General features: G+C 41.9%; 1 protein-coding gene across 50 annotated transcripts in view; it reads left to right on the top strand.

Annotated features, from left to right (window-relative positions):
* The window catches only part of LOC311282608 (uncharacterized protein), a 126,404-nt gene extending 107,906 nt beyond the window's left edge, over positions 1 to 18,498 (top strand). For 46 of the 50 annotated variants that reach the window (XM_084396449.1, XM_084396471.1, XM_084396477.1 and 43 more), the window contains 7 exons: positions 1,862 to 1,909; positions 2,464 to 2,517; positions 8,267 to 8,314; positions 8,868 to 8,921; positions 13,324 to 13,371; positions 13,925 to 13,978; positions 18,370 to 18,498. In XM_084396449.1, coding sequence (XP_084252575.1) covers positions 1,862 to 1,909; positions 2,464 to 2,517; positions 8,267 to 8,314; positions 8,868 to 8,921; positions 13,324 to 13,371; positions 13,925 to 13,978; positions 18,370 to 18,449 — 386 coding nt within the window. In that variant the 3' untranslated portion in view covers positions 18,450 to 18,498. The remainder of the gene's footprint in view (positions 1 to 1,861; positions 1,910 to 2,463; positions 2,518 to 8,266; positions 8,315 to 8,867; positions 8,922 to 13,323; positions 13,372 to 13,924; positions 13,979 to 18,369) is intronic. The other 4 variants (XM_084396450.1, XM_084396496.1, XM_084396497.1 and 1 more) reach the window with 4 other exon arrangements.
* The last annotated feature ends 1,931 nt before the right edge of the window (positions 18,499 to 20,429 follow it).

Raw genomic sequence — 20,429 nt, forward strand, 5'->3', positions numbered from 1 at the left:
ACACCCGTGTTGCTATTTCTGGAAATGGGACTCTCACCAGTGCCGTAGCATGGATAGCAGCCTGTACCAGTGAAGCACTCACTTCTTCGCCCTCTAACCAGCTGTCAAACAAACAAACACAAAGAGAATGATGTTAAAACAGCAGTTGCACTCGCGCTGTCGAACCACCAGCACCAGGAGAGCCTTCCAGAAGAAACACCGACACACTCGCTCGTTGAAAGAATCAACACTCTTCGGAAACATTGACATGAAGACGGAATGGTGCGTACATCCGCTTCCGTATTTATACCCGCACTGCGGGGCGGAGTGTGAGATACAAATATCGCACGCCAATGTGCATTGGCTCGTTTTATCAATACTCGAAGATGACAGGCTCTCTAAGCGTGATCCCAATCAGTACAGTACGTCCGACTATGTTGAACGTTAACGAACTGAAAGGGAACCAGGGTAACATAAGTGACCCGAGACGTTTGTTTTTTTTTCTCTCAAAAACAAACAAAAATATTTGTAGTGTGTTTTTTAAGCATGCAGCAAACGATAGTAGGCCATTCATTGGTAAAAAATTCTTACTGTTGGTTAACTGGTTAATTAGCATGCCTGTATGTATAGCTAGATCAAATTAGTGCAGAATCAACTTTGCTTTGCGATCGCGTCAAGGATCAGCCAAGTGTATATGTATATATATATATTATTTATATTTGTCATGATTCCTGTCTTGTGTTCCCCTGGTCTTGTGTGGACTTTTATGTTTTTTCCTGTTTTGCGCCATGTTTTATAGTCCTTCGTAGTTTTTCTTGTTGATTAGTTCTTTGATTGTTTCTACATGTCTCTTGTTTGACAATTTATTTATTAAATTAATCACAATTATTTAATGAATGCAGAACACAAAAATTGTATGGCAAAGCCCTAAATCAAACGATTAATCAGCATAATCGTCAAAGCTCTAAAACTGACAATTAATTGGCATAATCACAATTGTTTTGTCCTAATTAATTGTCAGCCAAATTTCATTGTTGTGACAGCCCTACCTACGGGATGTAATTAATATAGATAGACAATTATGAAAAACTGCATTTACGCAGTTTATGACACAGATGCGGTCATATCTTCTTCTGTTAACAGTTTTTGCTATATAAAAAAAATAAAATAAAAAACTTGCCTAATGTAATGCAGAATTTAATTTCATGCAAAAATGTCCTATTATGCATGTCAACGAATATTAAGCCAAGAACTACAGTAACTCCATAAATAAATCCCTAAAACCTCTCAAGGATCAAAAATGGGAAAGGGGGAATAGTTGTTTAAACATGTCATTAAGTCCAGTCCAAAAAAAGGTGATCAGTGAGTGGTCGGGGTAATGGGTCTTATACGTCAGGTCTAAGATCTCACTGATGTGGTCCCCAAAGGAGCGATCATCCTGGTTGAGGAGGAGGTGGCGAATGACTGGAAGATTTGTATCTTTGGCGCAGGAGAAAATCTAAAGCTAGGCTTCAAGCATAGACAATACAGGACAATGAACTGAACCAAACAGATGCCTTAAAAGCACACAGGATAAAGAGAAAGTTAACAAGACACAGGTGAACACAAAACATAAGCAAGGGAACAAACTAGACACAGGGAAAACAGGAAACAGGAATAACAAAGTAAAAGTCATTGGAAAAGCAAACAGTTTTAACTAAATTATTTACTGTTTGTCATGTTCTTTTAATAGTAATTATTGTAATACAGAATTACAGAATGTTGTATTTAAAAAAAAAAAATAATAATAATAATAATATCTATATCCTTGTAAATATATCCTATGACATGTATTGCTCAATAAAACTGTATTTATATTTCTTTCTATATCAAAATATTCCAGCAGACACTACAATCTCTTCAACTAATTCTCCAACATCAGCTACTACAAGTGAGTATGTTTATTCATGGACATTTGAGTAAACATGTTAATAGGAAAATTATTTCAGTAGTTTATTCACATGCTCATGCTAGAGTAATGTTCATGTAGAGTTATCTTAAAACGTCCTTAGAAAGTTCTTCTTTTTTACTGTTAGAAGTAATAGGTACCTCAATATTTCAAGTCGCATCCTGAGAATCAACCATCAGCAGCTAAAATAAAAAAAATTACCGTTTAATGTCTATATTATATATTTGTGTGATAAATTTTTTTTTTGAAATGCAGAATTTCAATTGAATGCAAAAAGGTCTTTGTAAACATGTCAACAAATATTAAGAAAATTGTAATAATAATTGTTCTTATTTCATGTCACTTTCTGAGAATTAAACAATAGTGCCTACCAGTTCAAATGTTTAAAATGTAATATAATACAAGTTTTTCTTTTAACAATAAAACATGGATTGTACTACAAAAGTTAATTGTATGAACATATGCCATTGTTATCTTGTAAGTACTATTTCGTAAATGTTTGTATTTTTATTTCATTATATGTCCATATATTACAGCACCCCCTGTCACTACAACCAATTCTTCACCATCTACTCCAACAACTTCTACAAGTGAGTATTTTTCATGGACAGCTGTGTAAGCACTTATAGCTGTATTTTTTTTTTTTTTTACTAATGAAGTTTTATTACAATTGTGTCAAACAGCAGCACCTACAAGATGTAATTAATATACATAGACAATGATGACATTTCAGTTGGAAAAACAGGCATGTCTTGTTTGCCAATATACCCTTTGTGTATTTAGAGCCCAGTGTTTCCTGTTTTCCTTGTCGAGTCTTGTCCTACATGGATGTGATATATATGTGACCAGTCACGGAAAGTAGGGACACATGTCGGTTCTGGGGCATTTTGAGTTATTCACATATTCTGAAAGTGTAGTCTCCAAGCTTTCCAACGATGTGTAACACAAGGAAATCTGATAATATTTGGAGAAGTTATGGCCATTTAAAGGTAGGCACTCAAAAACGCACAAAGGGGAGAAAACAGCGTCTGAAGATTCTCACCTTTCTCCTGCTGGGAGTGACAATAGGGCTCATTTACATCTCATTTAGATAAGCCATACCCCCCTGTAAAGCTGTAAGCACGGGGGGAGCAGAAAGGCCAGGAAAATGTGCCATCAAAGAAAAAGAAAAAAAATAAAGTTTGCAGGTAATATATAAATAAATGTCTCTTAGCATCTACCGATAAAACTGTATAGGCAACTCTTGTGTACACTGAATAAAAAATAAGATAAACTCTAGACAATGTTCAAATCAAAAACAAGATGTGCTATGTGATATATATAGTATGAGTAGGCTATTAGTAGGCTATAGCATTCATTTCGTTCGTTTTTTAAATAAGATACTAGCTGAAATTAGTTTTTTTAAATCAAGTGATCAAAGTGCTCGTTGCCGCGGCGATCAGTGGCGCAGATGCAGTGTTTTCTCGTGTGGCTCGCGCACACACCCCATTGTCTTCACTCGACGCGCGCTTCAATCCGTTGCGTATACTCTCTATTCGTTCTGTTTAATATCACAAAACATAATGCAAACGTTTGCTTGTCCCTGCTTGATATACAACCACTGCTGAACATAATCGTTTTGATGAGAGAAAAAAACTATACGAAAAAAAACAAAAAAAACCTATACGAGGTCGGGTTCAAACTCAGACCCTCTGACACGGCTGGCGAAAGCTCTACCACTGGACCATTAAGACTCACGTTAGATAAGTTGGCGGATCTATATATTGGCACTGACAACATGTATTGGGCTACATCTCATTAAACGATAAATTAAACCCCATGTAACCTACTATTTAAATCGATTGCTGGACATTGTAATGTTATTGGCGTCCATCTTCATTGAGTTTTGAAATCAGATAGAGCCGGCCAGAGCGCTGCATAATAAGTAGCCACGCCGGCTTATTCAGTATGGAAATACACACCGACAATGACACGCCCCTACTGCGTGCTAGAATCTCCGAAAAACAAGCTGATTTCAAAATCAAAATGTACGCTTTTAAAAATACCAATACTGCTATCTCAAACATGCAGAGGCTTCTTCGTGATCTCAACTAACAGATTCTGCAAAAAAACGAAAATCACAAATTTAAAAAAAAAAAGCTTCTTTCTCATTTTGCTCGAAAGTTGTGCTGCCGACTTGTGTCCCTGGTTTCCGTGACGGGTCACATATGTATATATATATGTATATATATATATATATATATATATACTGTATATATATATATATACTTTTGAGAACACCACTCAATGAACAGGTTCCACTTCAGGGTGTAAGCATGCCTTGTAGAGGGTGCTCTCGCAGAAATGATGGTGTCTATGACAGCTTGTGGTAGATCACCTAGAATCTCTGCGTCCCGTCCAGGGACCAGACATGGAGTTTCCAGTGGCCTGGACGTGGGTGCCATACGGTGCACAGTCTCTGAGAGAGGCGGTCCTCCCTGAGAGGAATGGGCCAGGGAGGGGCTGTCGAGAGGAGCATCAGTTCGGGGAACCAGGTCCGGTTGGGCCAATAAGGGACAACTAGCAAGACCTGTTTCTCTTCCTCACTGACTTTGCACAGCATTCGTGCCGAGGGTCCCCTGGGTCAGGGAGTAAAACAACTGGCAATGGGACGAGTCCGGAGAGGCAAACAGATCTATCTGTGCGGCCCCGAAGTGGTCCTAAATCAGCTGGACCGCCTGGGGATGGAGTCTCCACTCTTCCTGGGCCACAGGCTGACGTGAGAGCTCTTTGGCGGCATGATTGAGCTGGCCGGGGATATAAGTGGCACGAAGCGAACTCCGATGCTTCTGACTCCATAGGAGAAGATGGCGGGCGAGTTGTGACATGCGAGGGGAGCGTATACTAACTTGATGGTTGATGTACGCAACGGTTGCAGTGTTGTCCGTACGGACCAGCACATACTTGCCGAGCAGTGGCAGTTTGAGGCGTCTCAGAGCAAGGTGTACTGCTAACAACTCGAGGCAGTTGATGTGCCAGTGCAGTTGGGGGCCCGTCCAGACCCCCGCTACTGCATGCCCGCTGTACGTGGCCCCCCAGCCGTTGTTTGAGGCATCTGTGGAGTCCACAGCATACCTGAACACGTGTTCTAGATGTTCAATCGGTACTGTGCTTTCCTTCCTGCAAGATGGGTTGGAGCGAGGGCTGTCTCCCTCCACCCTCAAAGTGTATGTTGCCTCTATTGCCATACATCACGATGCAGTTGATGGGAGATCCGTGGGGAAACGAAGGGTCTAACCACGGGCTGAGGGTTTGGCAGCAGGCTGGGGTGATTGTCACACGGAACGTGCCGCTCTGCGACGCCCATCTCGGGACTCGGCCGTGAAGCCAGTGCTAAAGTGGTCTCATATGAAGCAAACCCAGCGGCGTTTGACAAAGCCCCATGAGCCTCTGAAAAAGTTTCAGTGGGACCACTGTTCTGTGCTTGACAGTATTCAAGCAGTTCAGCACTGACTGGACACGTTCCTCTGTGAGGCGTGCCGTCTGTGGACCGAGTCCAGCTACATTCCGAGAAAAGAGATCCTCTGCACAGGGGCGAGTTTGCTCTTTCTTTTCCCAGTTGATCCAAAGACCCAACTGACTGATATGCTGGAGCAGCAAGCCCCAACTGCTCCCGAGACTGAGCTAGTATCAGCCAGTCGTCGCGATAGTTGAGGATACGAACACCACGCTCTCATGGGAGCAATGGCCACCTCCATGACCTTTGTAAAGACACCGTAAAGTAGCGGGCCGTCGGGGCAGGATGTGCCGGATCACCTCAGTCTGCTTCTGGGCGGCGGAGAACTGTTGGGCAAAGTCCTCCACCGCGTCACCGAAGAGCCCAACCTGGGAAATGGGGAGTCCAGGAACCGAGACTTGTCGGTCTTCCTCATATCGGTCAGGTTGAAACCAGAGATGGCGCTCCTGGACCACTAGAGTGGACGTCGTCATCTTCAGAGTCCAGCTCCCCTTATGATGCAGCGATCGACATCCTGTCCTCAGGAGGAGCCCCGCACAAAACAGCTGGTTGGTCCACTACAGAGGGACCAGCACGTTCAGTAGGGAGCTCCACCGGCTGCGGTGTGACAGAGGAGTGAGGGGCCCACGGGGACTGGTTACCGGGTGTGGAAGCCCTCACTGCGATCCACAGATCACCCATCCCACACGGAGCAGTAGCTCTCTTCTGGGGTCGGCCAGAAGGGGCGCTAGAGCGGGGCATGGGAATGGGGACTCCACCTTCAGGGATGAAGGCGAGTCTCAATCTCAACACCGAGATAGTCATGTTCCCGCAATGAGAACTTGAACCATCCACAAAAGCTGCTTCAGCGTGATGAATGCCCAAACACGTGATGCATCTATTGTGACCGTCAGCTGGAGACAGGGAACGACCGCATCCAGAAATGCATGGCATCTTGAAAAAGCCGCAAACACACCCGTGTTGCTATTTCTGGAAATGGGACTCTCACCAGTGCCGTAGCATGGATAGCAGCCTGTACCAGTGAAGCACTCACTTCTTCGCCCTCTAACCAGCTGTCAAACAAACAAACACAAAGAGAATGATGTTAAAACAGCAGTTGCACTCGCACTGTAGAACCACCAGCACCAGGAGAGCCTTCCAGAAGAAGCACCGACACACTCGCTCGTTGAAAGAATCAACACTCTTCGGAAACATTGACATGAAGACCGATCGGCTCCGAAGCGAAAGACAAATGGTGCGTACATCCGCTTCCGTATTTATACCCGCACTGCGGGGCGGAGTGTGAGATACAAATATCGCACGCCAATGTGCATTGGCTCGTTTTATCAATACTCGAAGATGACAGGCTCTCTAAGCGTGATCCCAATCAGTACAGTACGTCCGACTATGTTGAACGTTAACGAACTGAAAGGGAACCAGGGTAACATAAGTGACCCGAGACGTTTGGGTTTTTTTCTCTCAAAAACAAACAAAAATATTTGTAGTGTGTTTTTTAAGCATGCAGCAAACGATAGTAGGCCATTCATTGGTAAAAAATTCTTACTGTTGGTTAACTGGTTAATTAGCATCCCTGTATGTATAGCTAGATCAAATTAGTGCAGAATCAACTTTGCTTTGCGATCGCGTCAAGGATCAGCCAAGTGTATATATATATATATATATATATATTTATATTTGTCATGATTCCTGTCTTGTGTTCCCTTGGTCTTGTGTGGACTTTTATGTTTTTTCCTGTTTTGCGCCATGTTTTATAGTCCTTCCTAGTTTTTCTTGTTGATTAGTTCTTTGATTGTTTCTACATGTCTCTTGTTTGACAATTTATTTATTAAATTAATCACAATTATTTAATGAATGCAGAACACAAAAATTGTATGGCAAAGCCCTAAATCAAACGATTAATCAGCATAATCGTCAAAGCTCTAATACTGACAATAAATTGGCATAATCACAGTTGTTTTGTCCTAATTAATTGTCAGCCAAATTTCATTGTCGTGACAGCCCTACCTACGAGATGTAATTAATATAGATAGACAATTATGACATTCAGTTGGAAAAACGGCATTTACGCAGTTTATGACACAGATACGGTCATATCTTCTTCTGTTAACAGTTTTTGCTATATACAAAATAAAATAAAAAACTTGCCTAATGTAATGCAGAATTTAATTTCATGCAAAAATGTCCTATTATGCATGTCAACGAATATTAAGCCAAGAACTACAGTAACTCCATAAATAAATCCAAAAAACCTCTCAAGGATCAAAAATGGGAAAGGGGGAATAGTTGTTTAAACATGTCATTAAGTCCAGTCCAAAAAAAGGTGATCAGTGAGTGGTCGGGGTAATGGGTCTTATACGTCAGGTCTAAGATCTCACTGATGTGGTCCCCAAAGGAGCGGTCATCCTGGGTGAGGAGGAGGTGGCGAATGACTGGAAGATTTGTATCTTTGGCGCAGGAGAAAATCTAAAGCTTGGCTTCAAGCATAGACAATACAGGACAATGAACTGAACCAAACAGATGCCTTAAAAGCACACAGGATAAAGAGAAAGTTAACAAGACACATGTGAACACAAAACATAAGCAAGGGAACAAACTAGACACAGGGAAAACAGGAAACAGGAATAACAAAGTAAAAGTCATTGGAAAAGCAAACAGTTTTAACTAAATTATTTACTGTTTGTCATGTTATTTTAATAGTAATTATTGTAATACAGAATTACAGAATGTTGTATTTAAAAAAAATATAAAAAATATATATATATATATCCTTGTAAATATATCCTATGACATGTATTGCTCAATAAAACTGTATTTATATTTCTTTCTATATCAAAATATTCCAGCAGACACTACAATCTCTTCAACTAATTCTCCAACATCAGCTACTACAAGTGAGTATGTTTATTCATGGACATTTGAGTAAACATGTTAATAGGAAAATTATTTCAGTAGTTTATTCACATGCTCATGCTAGAGTAATGTTCATGCAGAGTTATCTTAAAACGTCCTTAGAAAGTTCTTATTTTTTACTGTTAGAAGTAATAGGTACCTCAATATTTCAAATTGCATCCTGAGAATCAACCATCAGCAGCTAAAAAAAAAAAAATATTACAGTTTAATGTCTATATTATATATTTGTGTGATAATTTTTTTTTGAAATGCAGAATTTCATTGAATGCAAAAAGGTCTTTGTAAACATGTCAACAAATATTAAGAAAATTGTAATAATAATTGTTCTTATTTCATGTCACTTTCTGAGTATTAAACAATAGTGCCTACCAGTTCAAATGTTTAAAATGTAATATAATACAAGTTTTTCTTTTAACAATAAAACATGGATTGTACTACAAAAGTTAATTGTATGAACATATGCCATTGTTATCTTGTAAGTACTATTTCGTAAATGTTTGTATTTTTATTTCATTATATGTCCATATATTACAGCATCCCCTGTCACTACAACCAATTCTTCACCATCTACTCCAACAACTTCTACAAGTGAGTATTTTTCATGGACAGCTGTGTAAGCACTTATAGCTGTATTTTATTATTTTTTATTACTAATGAAGTTTTATTACAATTGTGTCAAACAGCAGCACCTACAAGATGTAATTAATATACATAGACAATGATGACATTTCAGTTGGAAAACCAGGCATGTCTTGTTTGCCAATTTACCCTTTGTGTATTTAGAGCCCAGTGTTTCCTGTTTTCCTTGTCGAGTCTTGTCCTACATGGATGTGATATATATATGTATATATATATATATGTATATATATATATATATATATATATATATATATATATATATATATATATATATATATACTTTAGAGAACACCACTCAAGGAACAGGTTCCACTTCAGGGTGTAAGCATGCCTTGTAGAGGGTGCTCTCGCAGAAATGATGGTGTCTATGACAGCTTGTGGTAGATCACCTAGAATCTCTGCGTCCCGTTCAGGGACCAGACATGGAGTTTCCAGTGGCCTGGACGTGGGTGCCATACGGTGCACAGTCTCTGAGAGAGGCGGTCCTCCCTGAGAGAAATGGGCCAGGGAGGGGCGGTCGAGAGGAGCATCAGTTCGGGGAACCAGGTCCGGTTGGGCCAAAAAGGGACAACTAGCAAGACCTGTTTCTCTTCCTCACTGACTTTGCACAGCATTCGTGCCGAGGGTCCCCTGGGTCAGGGAGTAAAACAACTGGCAATGGGACGAGTCCGGAGAGGCAAACAGATCTATCTGTGCGGCCCCGAAGTGGTCCTAAATCAGCTGGACCGCCTGGGGATGGAGTCTCCACTCTTCCTGGGCCACAGGCTGACGTGAGAGCTCTTTGGCGGCATGATTGAGCTGGCCGGGGATTTAAGTGGCACGAAGCGACCTCCGATGCTTCTGACTCCATAGGAGAAGATGGCGGGCGAGTTGTGACATGCGAGGGGAGCGTATACTAACTTGATGGTTGATGTACGCAACGGTTGCAGTGTTGTCCGTACGGACCAGCACATACTTGCCGAGCAGTGGCAGTTTGAGGCGTCTCAGAGCAAGGTGTACTGCTAACAACTCGAGGCAGTTGATGTGCCAGTGCAGTTGGGGGCCCGTCCAGACCCCCGCTACTGCATGCCCGCTGTACGTGGCCCCCCAGCCGGTGTTTGAGGCATCTGTGGAGTCCACAGCATACCTGAACACTTGTTCTAGATGTTCAATCGGTACTGTGCTTTCCTTCCTGCAAGATGGGTTGGAGCGAGGGCTGTCTCCCTCCACCCTCAAAGTGTATGTTGCCTCTATTGCCATACATCACGATGCAGTTGATGGGAGATCCGTGGGGAAACGAAGGGTCTAACCATGGGCTGAGGGTTTGGCAGCAGGCTGGGGTGATTGTCACACGGAACGTGCCGCTCTGCGACGCCCATCTCGGGACTCGGCCGTGAAGCCAGTGCTAAAGTGGTCTCATATGAAGCAAACCCAGCGGCGTTTGACAAAGCCCCATGAGCCTCTGAAAAAGTTTCAGTGGGACCACTGTTCTGTGCTTGACAGTATTCAAGCAGTTCAGCACTGACTGGACACGTTCCTCTGTGAGGCGTGCCGTCTGTGGACCGAGTCCAGCTACATTCCAAGAAAAGAGATCCTCTGCACAGGGGCGAGTTTGCTCTTTCTTTTCCCAGTTGATCCAAAGACCCAACTGACTGATATGCTGGAGCAGCAAGCCCCAACTGCTCCCGAGACTTAGCTAGTATCAGCCAGTCGTCGCGATAGTTGAGGATACGAACACCACGCTCTCATGGGAGCAATGGCCACCTCCATGACCTTTGTAAAGACACCGTAAAGTAGCGGGCCGCCGGGGCAGGATGTGCCGGATCGCCTCAGTCTGCCTCTGGGCGGCGGAGAACTGTTGGGCAAAGTCCTCCACCGCGTCACCGAAGAGCCCAACCTGGGAAATGGGGAGTCCAGGAACCGAGACTTGTCGGTCTTCCTCATATCGGTCAGGTTGAAACCAGAGATGGCGCTCCTGGACCACTAGAGTGGACGTCGTCATCTTCAGAGTCCAGCTCCCCTTATGATGCAGCGATCGACATCCTGTCCTCAGGAGGAGCCCCGCACAAAACAGCTGGTTGGTCCACTACAGAGGGACCAGCACGTTCAGTAGGGAGCTCCACCGGCTGCGGTGTGACAGAGGAGTGAGGGGCCCACGGGGACTGGTTACCGGGTGTGGAAGCCCTCACTGCGATCCACAGATCACCCATCCCACACGGAGCAGTAGCTCTCTTCTGGGGTCGGCCAGAAGGGGCGCTAGAGCGGGGCATGGGAATGGGGACTCCACCTTCAGGGATGAAGGCGAGTCTCAATCTCAACACCGAGATAGTCATGTTCCCGCAATGAGAACTTGAACCATCCACAAAAGCTGCTTCAGCGTGATGAATGCCCAAACACGTGATGCATCTATTGTGACCGTCAGCTGGAGACAGGGAACGACCGCATCCAGAAATGCATGGCATCTTGAAAAAGCCGCAAACACACCCGTGTTGCTATTTCTGGAAATGGGACTCTCACCAGTGCCGTAGCATGGATAGCAGCCTGTACCAGTGAAGCACTCACTTCTTCGCCCTCTAACCAGCTGTCAAACAAACAAACACAAAGAGAATGATGTTAAAACAGCAGTTGCACTCGCACTGTAGAACCACCAGCACCAGGAGAGCCTTCCAGAAGAAGCACCGACACACTCGCTCGTTGAAAGAATCAACACTCTTCGGAAACATTGACATGAAGACCGATCGGCTCCGAAGCGAAAGACAAATGGTGCGTACATCCGCTTCCGTATTTATACCCGCACTGCGGGGCGGAGTGTGAGATACAAATATCGCACGCCAATGTGCATTGGCTCGTTTTATCAATACTCGAAGATGACAGGCTCTCTAAGCGTGATCCCAATCAGTACAGTACGTCCGACTATGTTGAACGTTAACGAACTGAAAGGGAACCAGGGTAACATAAGTGACCCGAGACGTTTGGGTTTTTTTCTCTCAAAAACAAACAAAAATATTTGTAGTGTGTTTTTTAAGCATGCAGCAAACGATAGTAGGCCATTCATTGGTAAAAAATTCTTACTGTTGGTTAACTGGTTAATTAGCATCCCTGTATGTATAGCTAGATCAAATTAGTGCAGAATCAACTTTGCTTTGCGATCGCGTCAAGGATCAGCCAAGTGTATATATATATATATATATATATATTTATATTTGTCATGATTCCTGTCTTGTGTTCCCTTGGTCTTGTGTGGACTTTTATGTTTTTTCCTGTTTTGCGCCATGTTTTATAGTCCTTCCTAGTTTTTCTTGTTGATTAGTTCTTTGATTGTTTCTACATGTCTCTTGTTTGACAATTTATTTATTAAATTAATCACAATTATTTAATGAATGCAGAACACAAAAATTGTATGGCAAAGCCCTAAATCAAACGATTAATCAGCATAATCGTCAAAGCTCTAATACTGACAATAAATTGGCATAATCACAGTTGTTTTGTCCTAATTAATTGTCAGCCAAATTTCATTGTCGTGACAGCCCTACCTACGAGATGTAATTAATATAGATAGACAATTATGACATTCAGTTGGAAAAACGGCATTTACGCAGTTTATGACACAGATACGGTCATATCTTCTTCTGTTAACAGTTTTTGCTATATACAAAATAAAATAAAAAACTTGCCTAATGTAATGCAGAATTTAATTTCATGCAAAAATGTCCTATTATGCATGTCAACGAATATTAAGCCAAGAACTACAGTAACTCCATAAATAAATCCAAAAAACCTCTCAAGGATCAAAAATGGGAAAGGGGGAATAGTTGTTTAAACATGTCATTAAGTCCAGTCCAAAAAAAGGTGATCAGTGAGTGGTCGGGGTAATGGGTCTTATACGTCAGGTCTAAGATCTCACTGATGTGGTCCCCAAAGGAGCGGTCATCCTGGGTGAGGAGGAGGTGGCGAATGACTGGAAGATTTGTATCTTTGGCGCAGGAGAAAATCTAAAGCTTGGCTTCAAGCATAGACAATACAGGACAATGAACTGAACCAAACAGATGCCTTAAAAGCACACAGGATAAAGAGAAAGTTAACAAGACACAGGTGAACACAAAACATAAGCAAGGGAACAAACTAGACACAGGGAAAACAGGAAACAGGAATAACAAAGTAAAAGTCATTGGAAAAGCAAACAGTTTTAACTAAATTATTTACTGTTTGTCATGTTATTTTAATAGTAATTATTGTAATACAGAATTACAGAATGTTGTATTTAAAAAAAATATAAAAAATATATATATATATATCCTTGTAAATATATCCTATGACATGTATTGCTCAATAAAACTGTATTTATATTTCTTTCTATATCAAAATATTCCAGCAGACACTACAATCTCTTCAACTAATTCTCCAACATCAGCTACTACAAGTGAGTATGTTTATTCATGGACATTTGAGTAAACATGTTAATAGGAAAATTATTTCAGTAGTTTATTCACATGCTCATGCTAGAGTAATGTTCATGCAGAGTTATCTTAAAACGTCCTTAGAAAGTTCTTATTTTTTACTGTTAGAAGTAATAGGTACCTCAATATTTCAAATTGCATCCTGAGAATCAACCATCAGCAGCTAAAAAAAAAAAAAAATTACAGTTTAATGTCTATATTATATATTTGTGTGATAATTTTTTTTTGAAATGCAGAATTTCATTGAATGCAAAAAGGTCTTTGTAAACATGTCAACAAATATTAAGAAAATTGTAATAATAATTGTTCTTATTTCATGTCACTTTCTGAGTATTAAACAATAGTGCCTACCAGTTCAAATGTTTAAAATGTAATATAATACAAGTTTTTCTTTTAACAATAAAACATGGATTGTACTACAAAAGTTAATTGTATGAACATATGCCATTGTTATCTTGTAAGTACTATTTCGTAAATGTTTGTATTTTTATTTCATTATATGTCCATATATTACAGCATCCCCTGTCACTACAACCAATTCTTCACCATCTACTCCAACAACTTCTACAAGTGAGTATTTTTCATGGACAGCTGTGTAAGCACTTATAGCTGTATTTTATTATTTTTTATTACTAATGAAGTTTTATTACAATTGTGTCAAACAGCAGCACCTACAAGATGTAATTAATATACATAGACAATGATGACATTTCAGTTGGAAAACCAGGCATGTCTTGTTTGCCAATTTACCCTTTGTGTATTTAGAGCCCAGTGTTTCCTGTTTTCCTTGTCGAGTCTTGTCCTACATGGATGTGATATATATATGTATATATATATATATGTATATATATATATATATATATATATATATATATATATATATATATACTTTAGAGAACACCACTCAAGGAACAGGTTCCACTTCAGGGTGTAAGCATGCCTTGTAGAGGGTGCTCTCGCAGAAATGATGGTGTCTATGACAGCTTGTGGTAGATCACCTAGAATCTCTGCGTCCCGTTCAGGGACCAGACATGGAGTTTCCAGTGGCCTGGACGTGGGTGCCATACGGTGCACAGTCTCTGAGAGAGGCGGTCCTCCCTGAGAGAAATGGGCCAGGGAGGGGCGGTCGAGAGGAGCATCAGTTCGGGGAACCAGGTCCGGTTGGGCCAAAAAGGGACAACTAGCAAGACCTGTTTCTCTTCCTCACTGACTTTGCACAGCATTCGTGCCGAGGGTCCCCTGGGTCAGGGAGTAAAACAACTGGCAATGGGACGAGTCCGGAGAGGCAAACAGATCTATCTGTGCGGCCCCGAAGTGGTCCTAAATCAGCTGGACCGCCTGGGGATGGAGTCTCCACTCTTCCTGGGCCACAGGCTGACGTGAGAGCTCTTTGGCGGCATGATTGAGCTGGCCGGGGATTTAAGTGGCACGAAGCGACCTCCGATGCTTCTGACTCCATAGGAGAAGATGGCGGGCGAGTTGTGACATGCGAGGGGAGCGTATACTAACTTGATGGTTGATGTACGCAACGGTTGCAGTGTTGTCCGTACGGACCAGCACATACTTGCCGAGCAGTGGCAGTTTGAGGCGTCTCAGAGCAAGGTGTACTGCTAACAACTCGAGGCAGTTGATGTGCCAGTGCAGTTGGGGGCCCGTCCAGACCCCCGCTACTGCATGCCCGCTGTACGTGGCCCCCCAGCCGGTGTTTGAGGCATCTGTGGAGTCCACAGCATACCTGAACACTTGTTCTAGATGTTCAATCGGTACTGTGCTTTCCTTCCTGCAAGATGGGTTGGAGCGAGGGCTGTCTCCCTCCACCCTCAAAGTGTATGTTGCCTCTATTGCCATACATCACGATGCAGTTGATGGGAGATCCGTGGGGAAACGAAGGGTCTAACCATGGGCTGAGGGTTTGGCAGCAGGCTGGGGTGATTGTCACACGGAACGTGCCGCTCTGCGACGCCCATCTCGGGACTCGGCCGTGAAGCCAGTGCTAAAGTGGTCTCATATGAAGCAAACCCAGCGGCGTTTGACAAAGCCCCATGAGCCTCTGAAAAAGTTTCAGTGGGACCACTGTTCTGTGCTTGACAGTATTCAAGCAGTTCAGCACTGACTGGACACGTTCCTCTGTGAGGCGTGCCGTCTGTGGACCGAGTCCAGCTACATTCCAAGAAAAGAGATCCTCTGCACAGGGGCGAGTTTGCTCTTTCTTTTCCCAGTTGATCCAAAGACCCAACTGACTGATATGCTGGAGCAGCAAGCCCCAACTGCTCCCGAGACTTAGCTAGTATCAGCCAGTCGTCGCGATAGTTGAGGATACGAACACCACGCTCTCATGGGAGCAATGGCCACCTCCATGACCTTTGTAAAGACACCGTAAAGTAGCGGGCCGCCGGGGCAGGATGTGCCGGATCGCCTCAGTCTGCCTCTGGGCGGCGGAGAACTGTTGGGCAAAGTCCTCCACCGCGTCACCGAAGAGCCCAACCTGGGAAATGGGGAGTCCAGGAACCGAGACTTGTCGGTCTTCCTCATATCGGTCAGGTTGAAACCAGAGATGGCGCTCCTGGACCACTAGAGTGGACGTCGTCATCTTCAGAGTCCAGCTCCCCTTATGATGCAGCGATCGACATCCTGTTCTCAGGAGGAGCCCCGCACGAAACAGCTGGTTGGTCCACTACAGAGGGACCAGCATGTTCAGTAGGGAGCTCCACCGGCTGCGGTGTGACAGAGGAGTGAGGGGCCCACGGGGACTGGTTACCGGGTGTGGAAGCCCTCACTGCGATCCTCAGATCACCCATCCCACACGGAGCAGTAGCTCTCTTCTGGGGTCGGCCAGAAGGGGCGCTAGAGCGGGGCATGGGAATGGGGACTCCACCTTCAGGGATGAAGGCGAGTCTCAATCTCAACACCGAGATAGTCATGTTCCCGCAATGAGAACTTGAACCATCCACAAAAGCTGCTTCAGCGTGATGAATGCCCAAACACGTGATGCATCTATTGTGACCGTCAGCTGGAGACAGGGAACGACCGCATCCAGAAATGCATGGCATCTTGAAAAAGCCGCAAACACACCCGTGTTGCTATTTCTGGAAATGGGACTCTCACCAGTGCCGTAGCATGGATAGCAGCCTGTACCAGTGAAGCACTCACTTCTTCACCCTCTAACCAGCTGTCAAACAAACAAACACAAAGAGAATGATGTTAAAACAGCAGTTGCACTCGCGCTGTCGAACCACCAGCACCAGGAGAGCCTTCCAGAAGAAGCACCGACACACTCGCTCGTTGAAAGAATCAACACTCTTCGGAAACATTGACATGAAGACCGATCGGCTCCGAAGTGAAAGACAAATGGTGCGTACATCCGCTTCCGTATTTATACCCGCACTGCGGGGCGGAGTGTGAGATACAAATATCGCACGCCAATGTGCATTGGCTCGTTTGATCAATACTCGAAGATGACAGGCTCTCTAAGCGTGATCCCAATCAGTACAGTACGTCCGACTATGTTGAACGTTAACGAACTGAAAGGGAACCAGAGTAACATAAGTGACCTGAGACGTTTGGTTTTTTTTCTCTCAAAAACAAACAAAAATATTTGTAGTGTGTTTTTTAAGCATGCAGCAAACGATAGTAGGCCATTCATTGGTAAAAAATTCTTACTGTTGGTTAACTGGTTAATTAGCATGCCTGTATGTATAGCTAGATCAAATTAGTGCAGAATCAACTTTGCTTTGCGATCGCGTCAAGGATCAGCCAAGTGTATATATATATATATATATATATATATTATTTATATTTGTCATGATTCCTGTCTTGTGTTCCCTTGGTCTTGTGTGGACTTGTTTTTTCCTGTTTTGCGCCATGTTTTATAGTCCTTCGTAGTTTTTCTTGTTGATTAGTTCTTTGATTGTTTCTACATGTCTCTTGTTTGACAATTTATTTATTAAATTAATCACAATTATTTAATGAATGCAGAACACAAAAATTGTATGGCAAAGCCCTAAATCAAACGATTAATCAGCATAATCGTCAAAGCTCTAATACTGACAATAAAGTGGCATAATCACAGTTGTTTTGTCCCAATTAATTGTCAGCCAAATTTCATTGTCGTGACAGCCCTACCTACGAGATGTAATTAATATAGATAGACAATTATGACATTCAGTTGGAAAAACTGCATTTACGCAGTTTATGACACAGATACGGTCATATCTTCTTCTGTTAACAGTTTTTGCTATATACAAAATAAAATAAAACACTTGCCTAATGTAATGCAGAATTTAATTTCATGCAAAAATGTCCTATTATGCATGTCAACGAATATTAAGCCAAGAACTACAGTAACTCCATAAATAAATCCCTAAAACCTCTCAAGGATCAAAAATGGGAAAGGGGGAATAGTTGTTTAAACATGTCATTAAGTCCAGTCCAAAAAAAGGTGATCAGTGAGTGGTCGGGGTAATGGGTCTTATACGTCAGGTCTAAGATCTCACTGATGTGGTCCCCAAAGGAGCGATCATCCTGGTTGAGGAGGAGGTGGCGAATGACTGGAAGATTTGTATCTTTGGCGCAGGAGAAAATCTAAAGCTAGGCTTCAAGCATAGACAATACAGGACAATGAACTGAACCAAACAGATGCCTTAAAAGCACACAGGATAAAGAGAAAGTTAACAAGACACAGGTGAACACAAAACATAAGCAAGGGAACAAACTAGACACAGGGAAAACAGGAAACAGGAATAACAAAGTAAAAGTCATTGGAAAAGCAAACAGTTTTAACTAAATTATTTACTGTTTGTCATGTTCTTTTAATAGTAATTATTGTAATACAGAATTACAGAATGTTGTATTTAAAAAAAATATAAAAAATATAAATATATATATCCTTGTAAATATATCCTATGACATGTATTGCTCAATAAAACTGTATTTATATTTCTTTCTATATCAAAATATTCCAGCAGACACTACAATCTCTTCAACTAATTCTCCAACATCAGCTACTACAAGTGAGTATGTTTATTCATGGACATTTGAGTAAACATGTTAATAGGAAAATTATTTCAGTAGTTTATTCACATGCTCATGCTAGAGTAATGTTCATGTAGAGTTATCTTAAAACGTCCTTAGAAAGTTCTTCTTTTTTACTGTTAGAAGTAATAGGTACCTCAATATTTCAAATTGCATCCTGAGAATCAACCATCAGCAGCTAAAATAAAAAAAAAATTACAGTTTAATGTCTATATTATATATTTGTGTGATAATTTTTTTTTGAAATGCAGAATTTCATTGAATGCAAAAAGGTCTTTGTAAACATGTCAACAAATATTAAGAAAATTGTAATAATAATTGTTCTTATTTCATGTCACTTTCTGAGTATTAAACAATAGTGCCTACCAGTTCAAATGTTTAAAATGTAATATAATACAAGTTTTTCTTTTAACAATAAAACATGGATTGTACTACAAAAGTTAATTGTATGAACATATGCCATTGTTATTAGTGGTGCTTTTTTAAAAGCATCACTATTGTTATTGCTCATACTTATTATTCTTCTTCTTCTTCTTCTTATTATTCTGGACAAAAGTTTGGCGCGTAACTCGCCCCGCACCGTTTGTCACAGACCCCTGAGTGAGGTGTCAAATCGACCGGCTCATTGAGGAGAGGTGTGCTATGACTTTTCTAAGCGATCGGGTGTACGATGTTCGCACAGCGGACGAAAAAGCGGCCAAAAAAATCCCATTGACTTAACATGGGGAGTTCTAAAAACATTTGAATCCCAACCGACGTTTTCACACACACAGACTCCAAAGGGCCTGACACCCCTGCATCTCTCCCTCTCTCTCTCCCTCAGAGGATTTATATTATCAAGCAGCCAATAAGTAATGGCCTAAAATCTTCATAGCCACACCCTAGCAACCAGTTTTAGCACCCTAGCAACCACTAAGAGCTCCCTAGCAACCACCCTAAACCAAAAAAAAACATTTTTTTACATTTTTTTTATTTTTTAAAGCAATTTTACTCTTGTGGCCTTGCGATATCGCTCCATGCTTGTGCCTATTCGGCCATAGGCACGAGGCCGCAGGCCGAGTGCCGTACTGAAGGCACTTGTTATTAAAGATTTTAAGAACTCTATAAAAACTCCATAGTAACCATATTTGACAACTACCAACCACCTAGTAACACCATAGCAACTAACAAAAATACCTTAGCAACCACCCTGAACACCCTAGCAACGTCTAGAAATGCTCTAGTAACCACCAAAAAACTCTAGCAACCACCCAGAACACCCTAGCAACTGCCTAGCAACCACCCAGAACAATCAGCATCTTGCTAAAAACATGCTAATCATGCTAGCAACATGCTAATCATGCTAGCATTATGCTAGCAACATGCTAATCAAGCTAGCATAATGCTAGCAACATGCTAATCATGCTAGCAATATGCTAGCAAACATGCTAATCAAGCTAGCAACATGCTAATCATGCTAGCATTATGCTAGCAACATGCTAATCAAGCTAGCATAATGCTAGCAACATGCTAATCATGTTAGCATCTAGCCAAAAACATACTAACAACATGCTAATCATGCTAGCATTATGCTAGCAACATGCTAATCGTGCTAACATTGTGCTAATCATGCTAGCATTATGCTAGCAACATGCTAATCAAGCTAGCATCATGCTAGCAACATGCTAATCATGCTAGCATTATGCTAGCAACATGCTAATCAAGCTAGCATCATGCTAGCAACATGCTAATCATGCTAGCATTATGCTAGCAACATGCTAATCATGTTAGCATCTAGCTAAAAACATGTTAGCAAACATGCTAATCATGCTAGCATCTTGTTAAAAGCATGCTAATCATGCTAGCATCATCCAACCAACATGCTAATCATGCTAACAACATGCTAATCCTGCTAGCATCATTCTAACAACATGTTAATCATTATAAATCATGCTGGAATGTGGTAAATCGTAGTAAATCATCTTAGAAACATGGTAAATCATGGTAAATG

This window comes from Rutilus rutilus (assembly GCF_951802725.1).
Source record: "Rutilus rutilus genome assembly, chromosome: 23".
Classification (NCBI taxonomy): Eukaryota; Metazoa; Chordata; class Actinopteri; order Cypriniformes; family Leuciscidae; genus Rutilus; species Rutilus rutilus.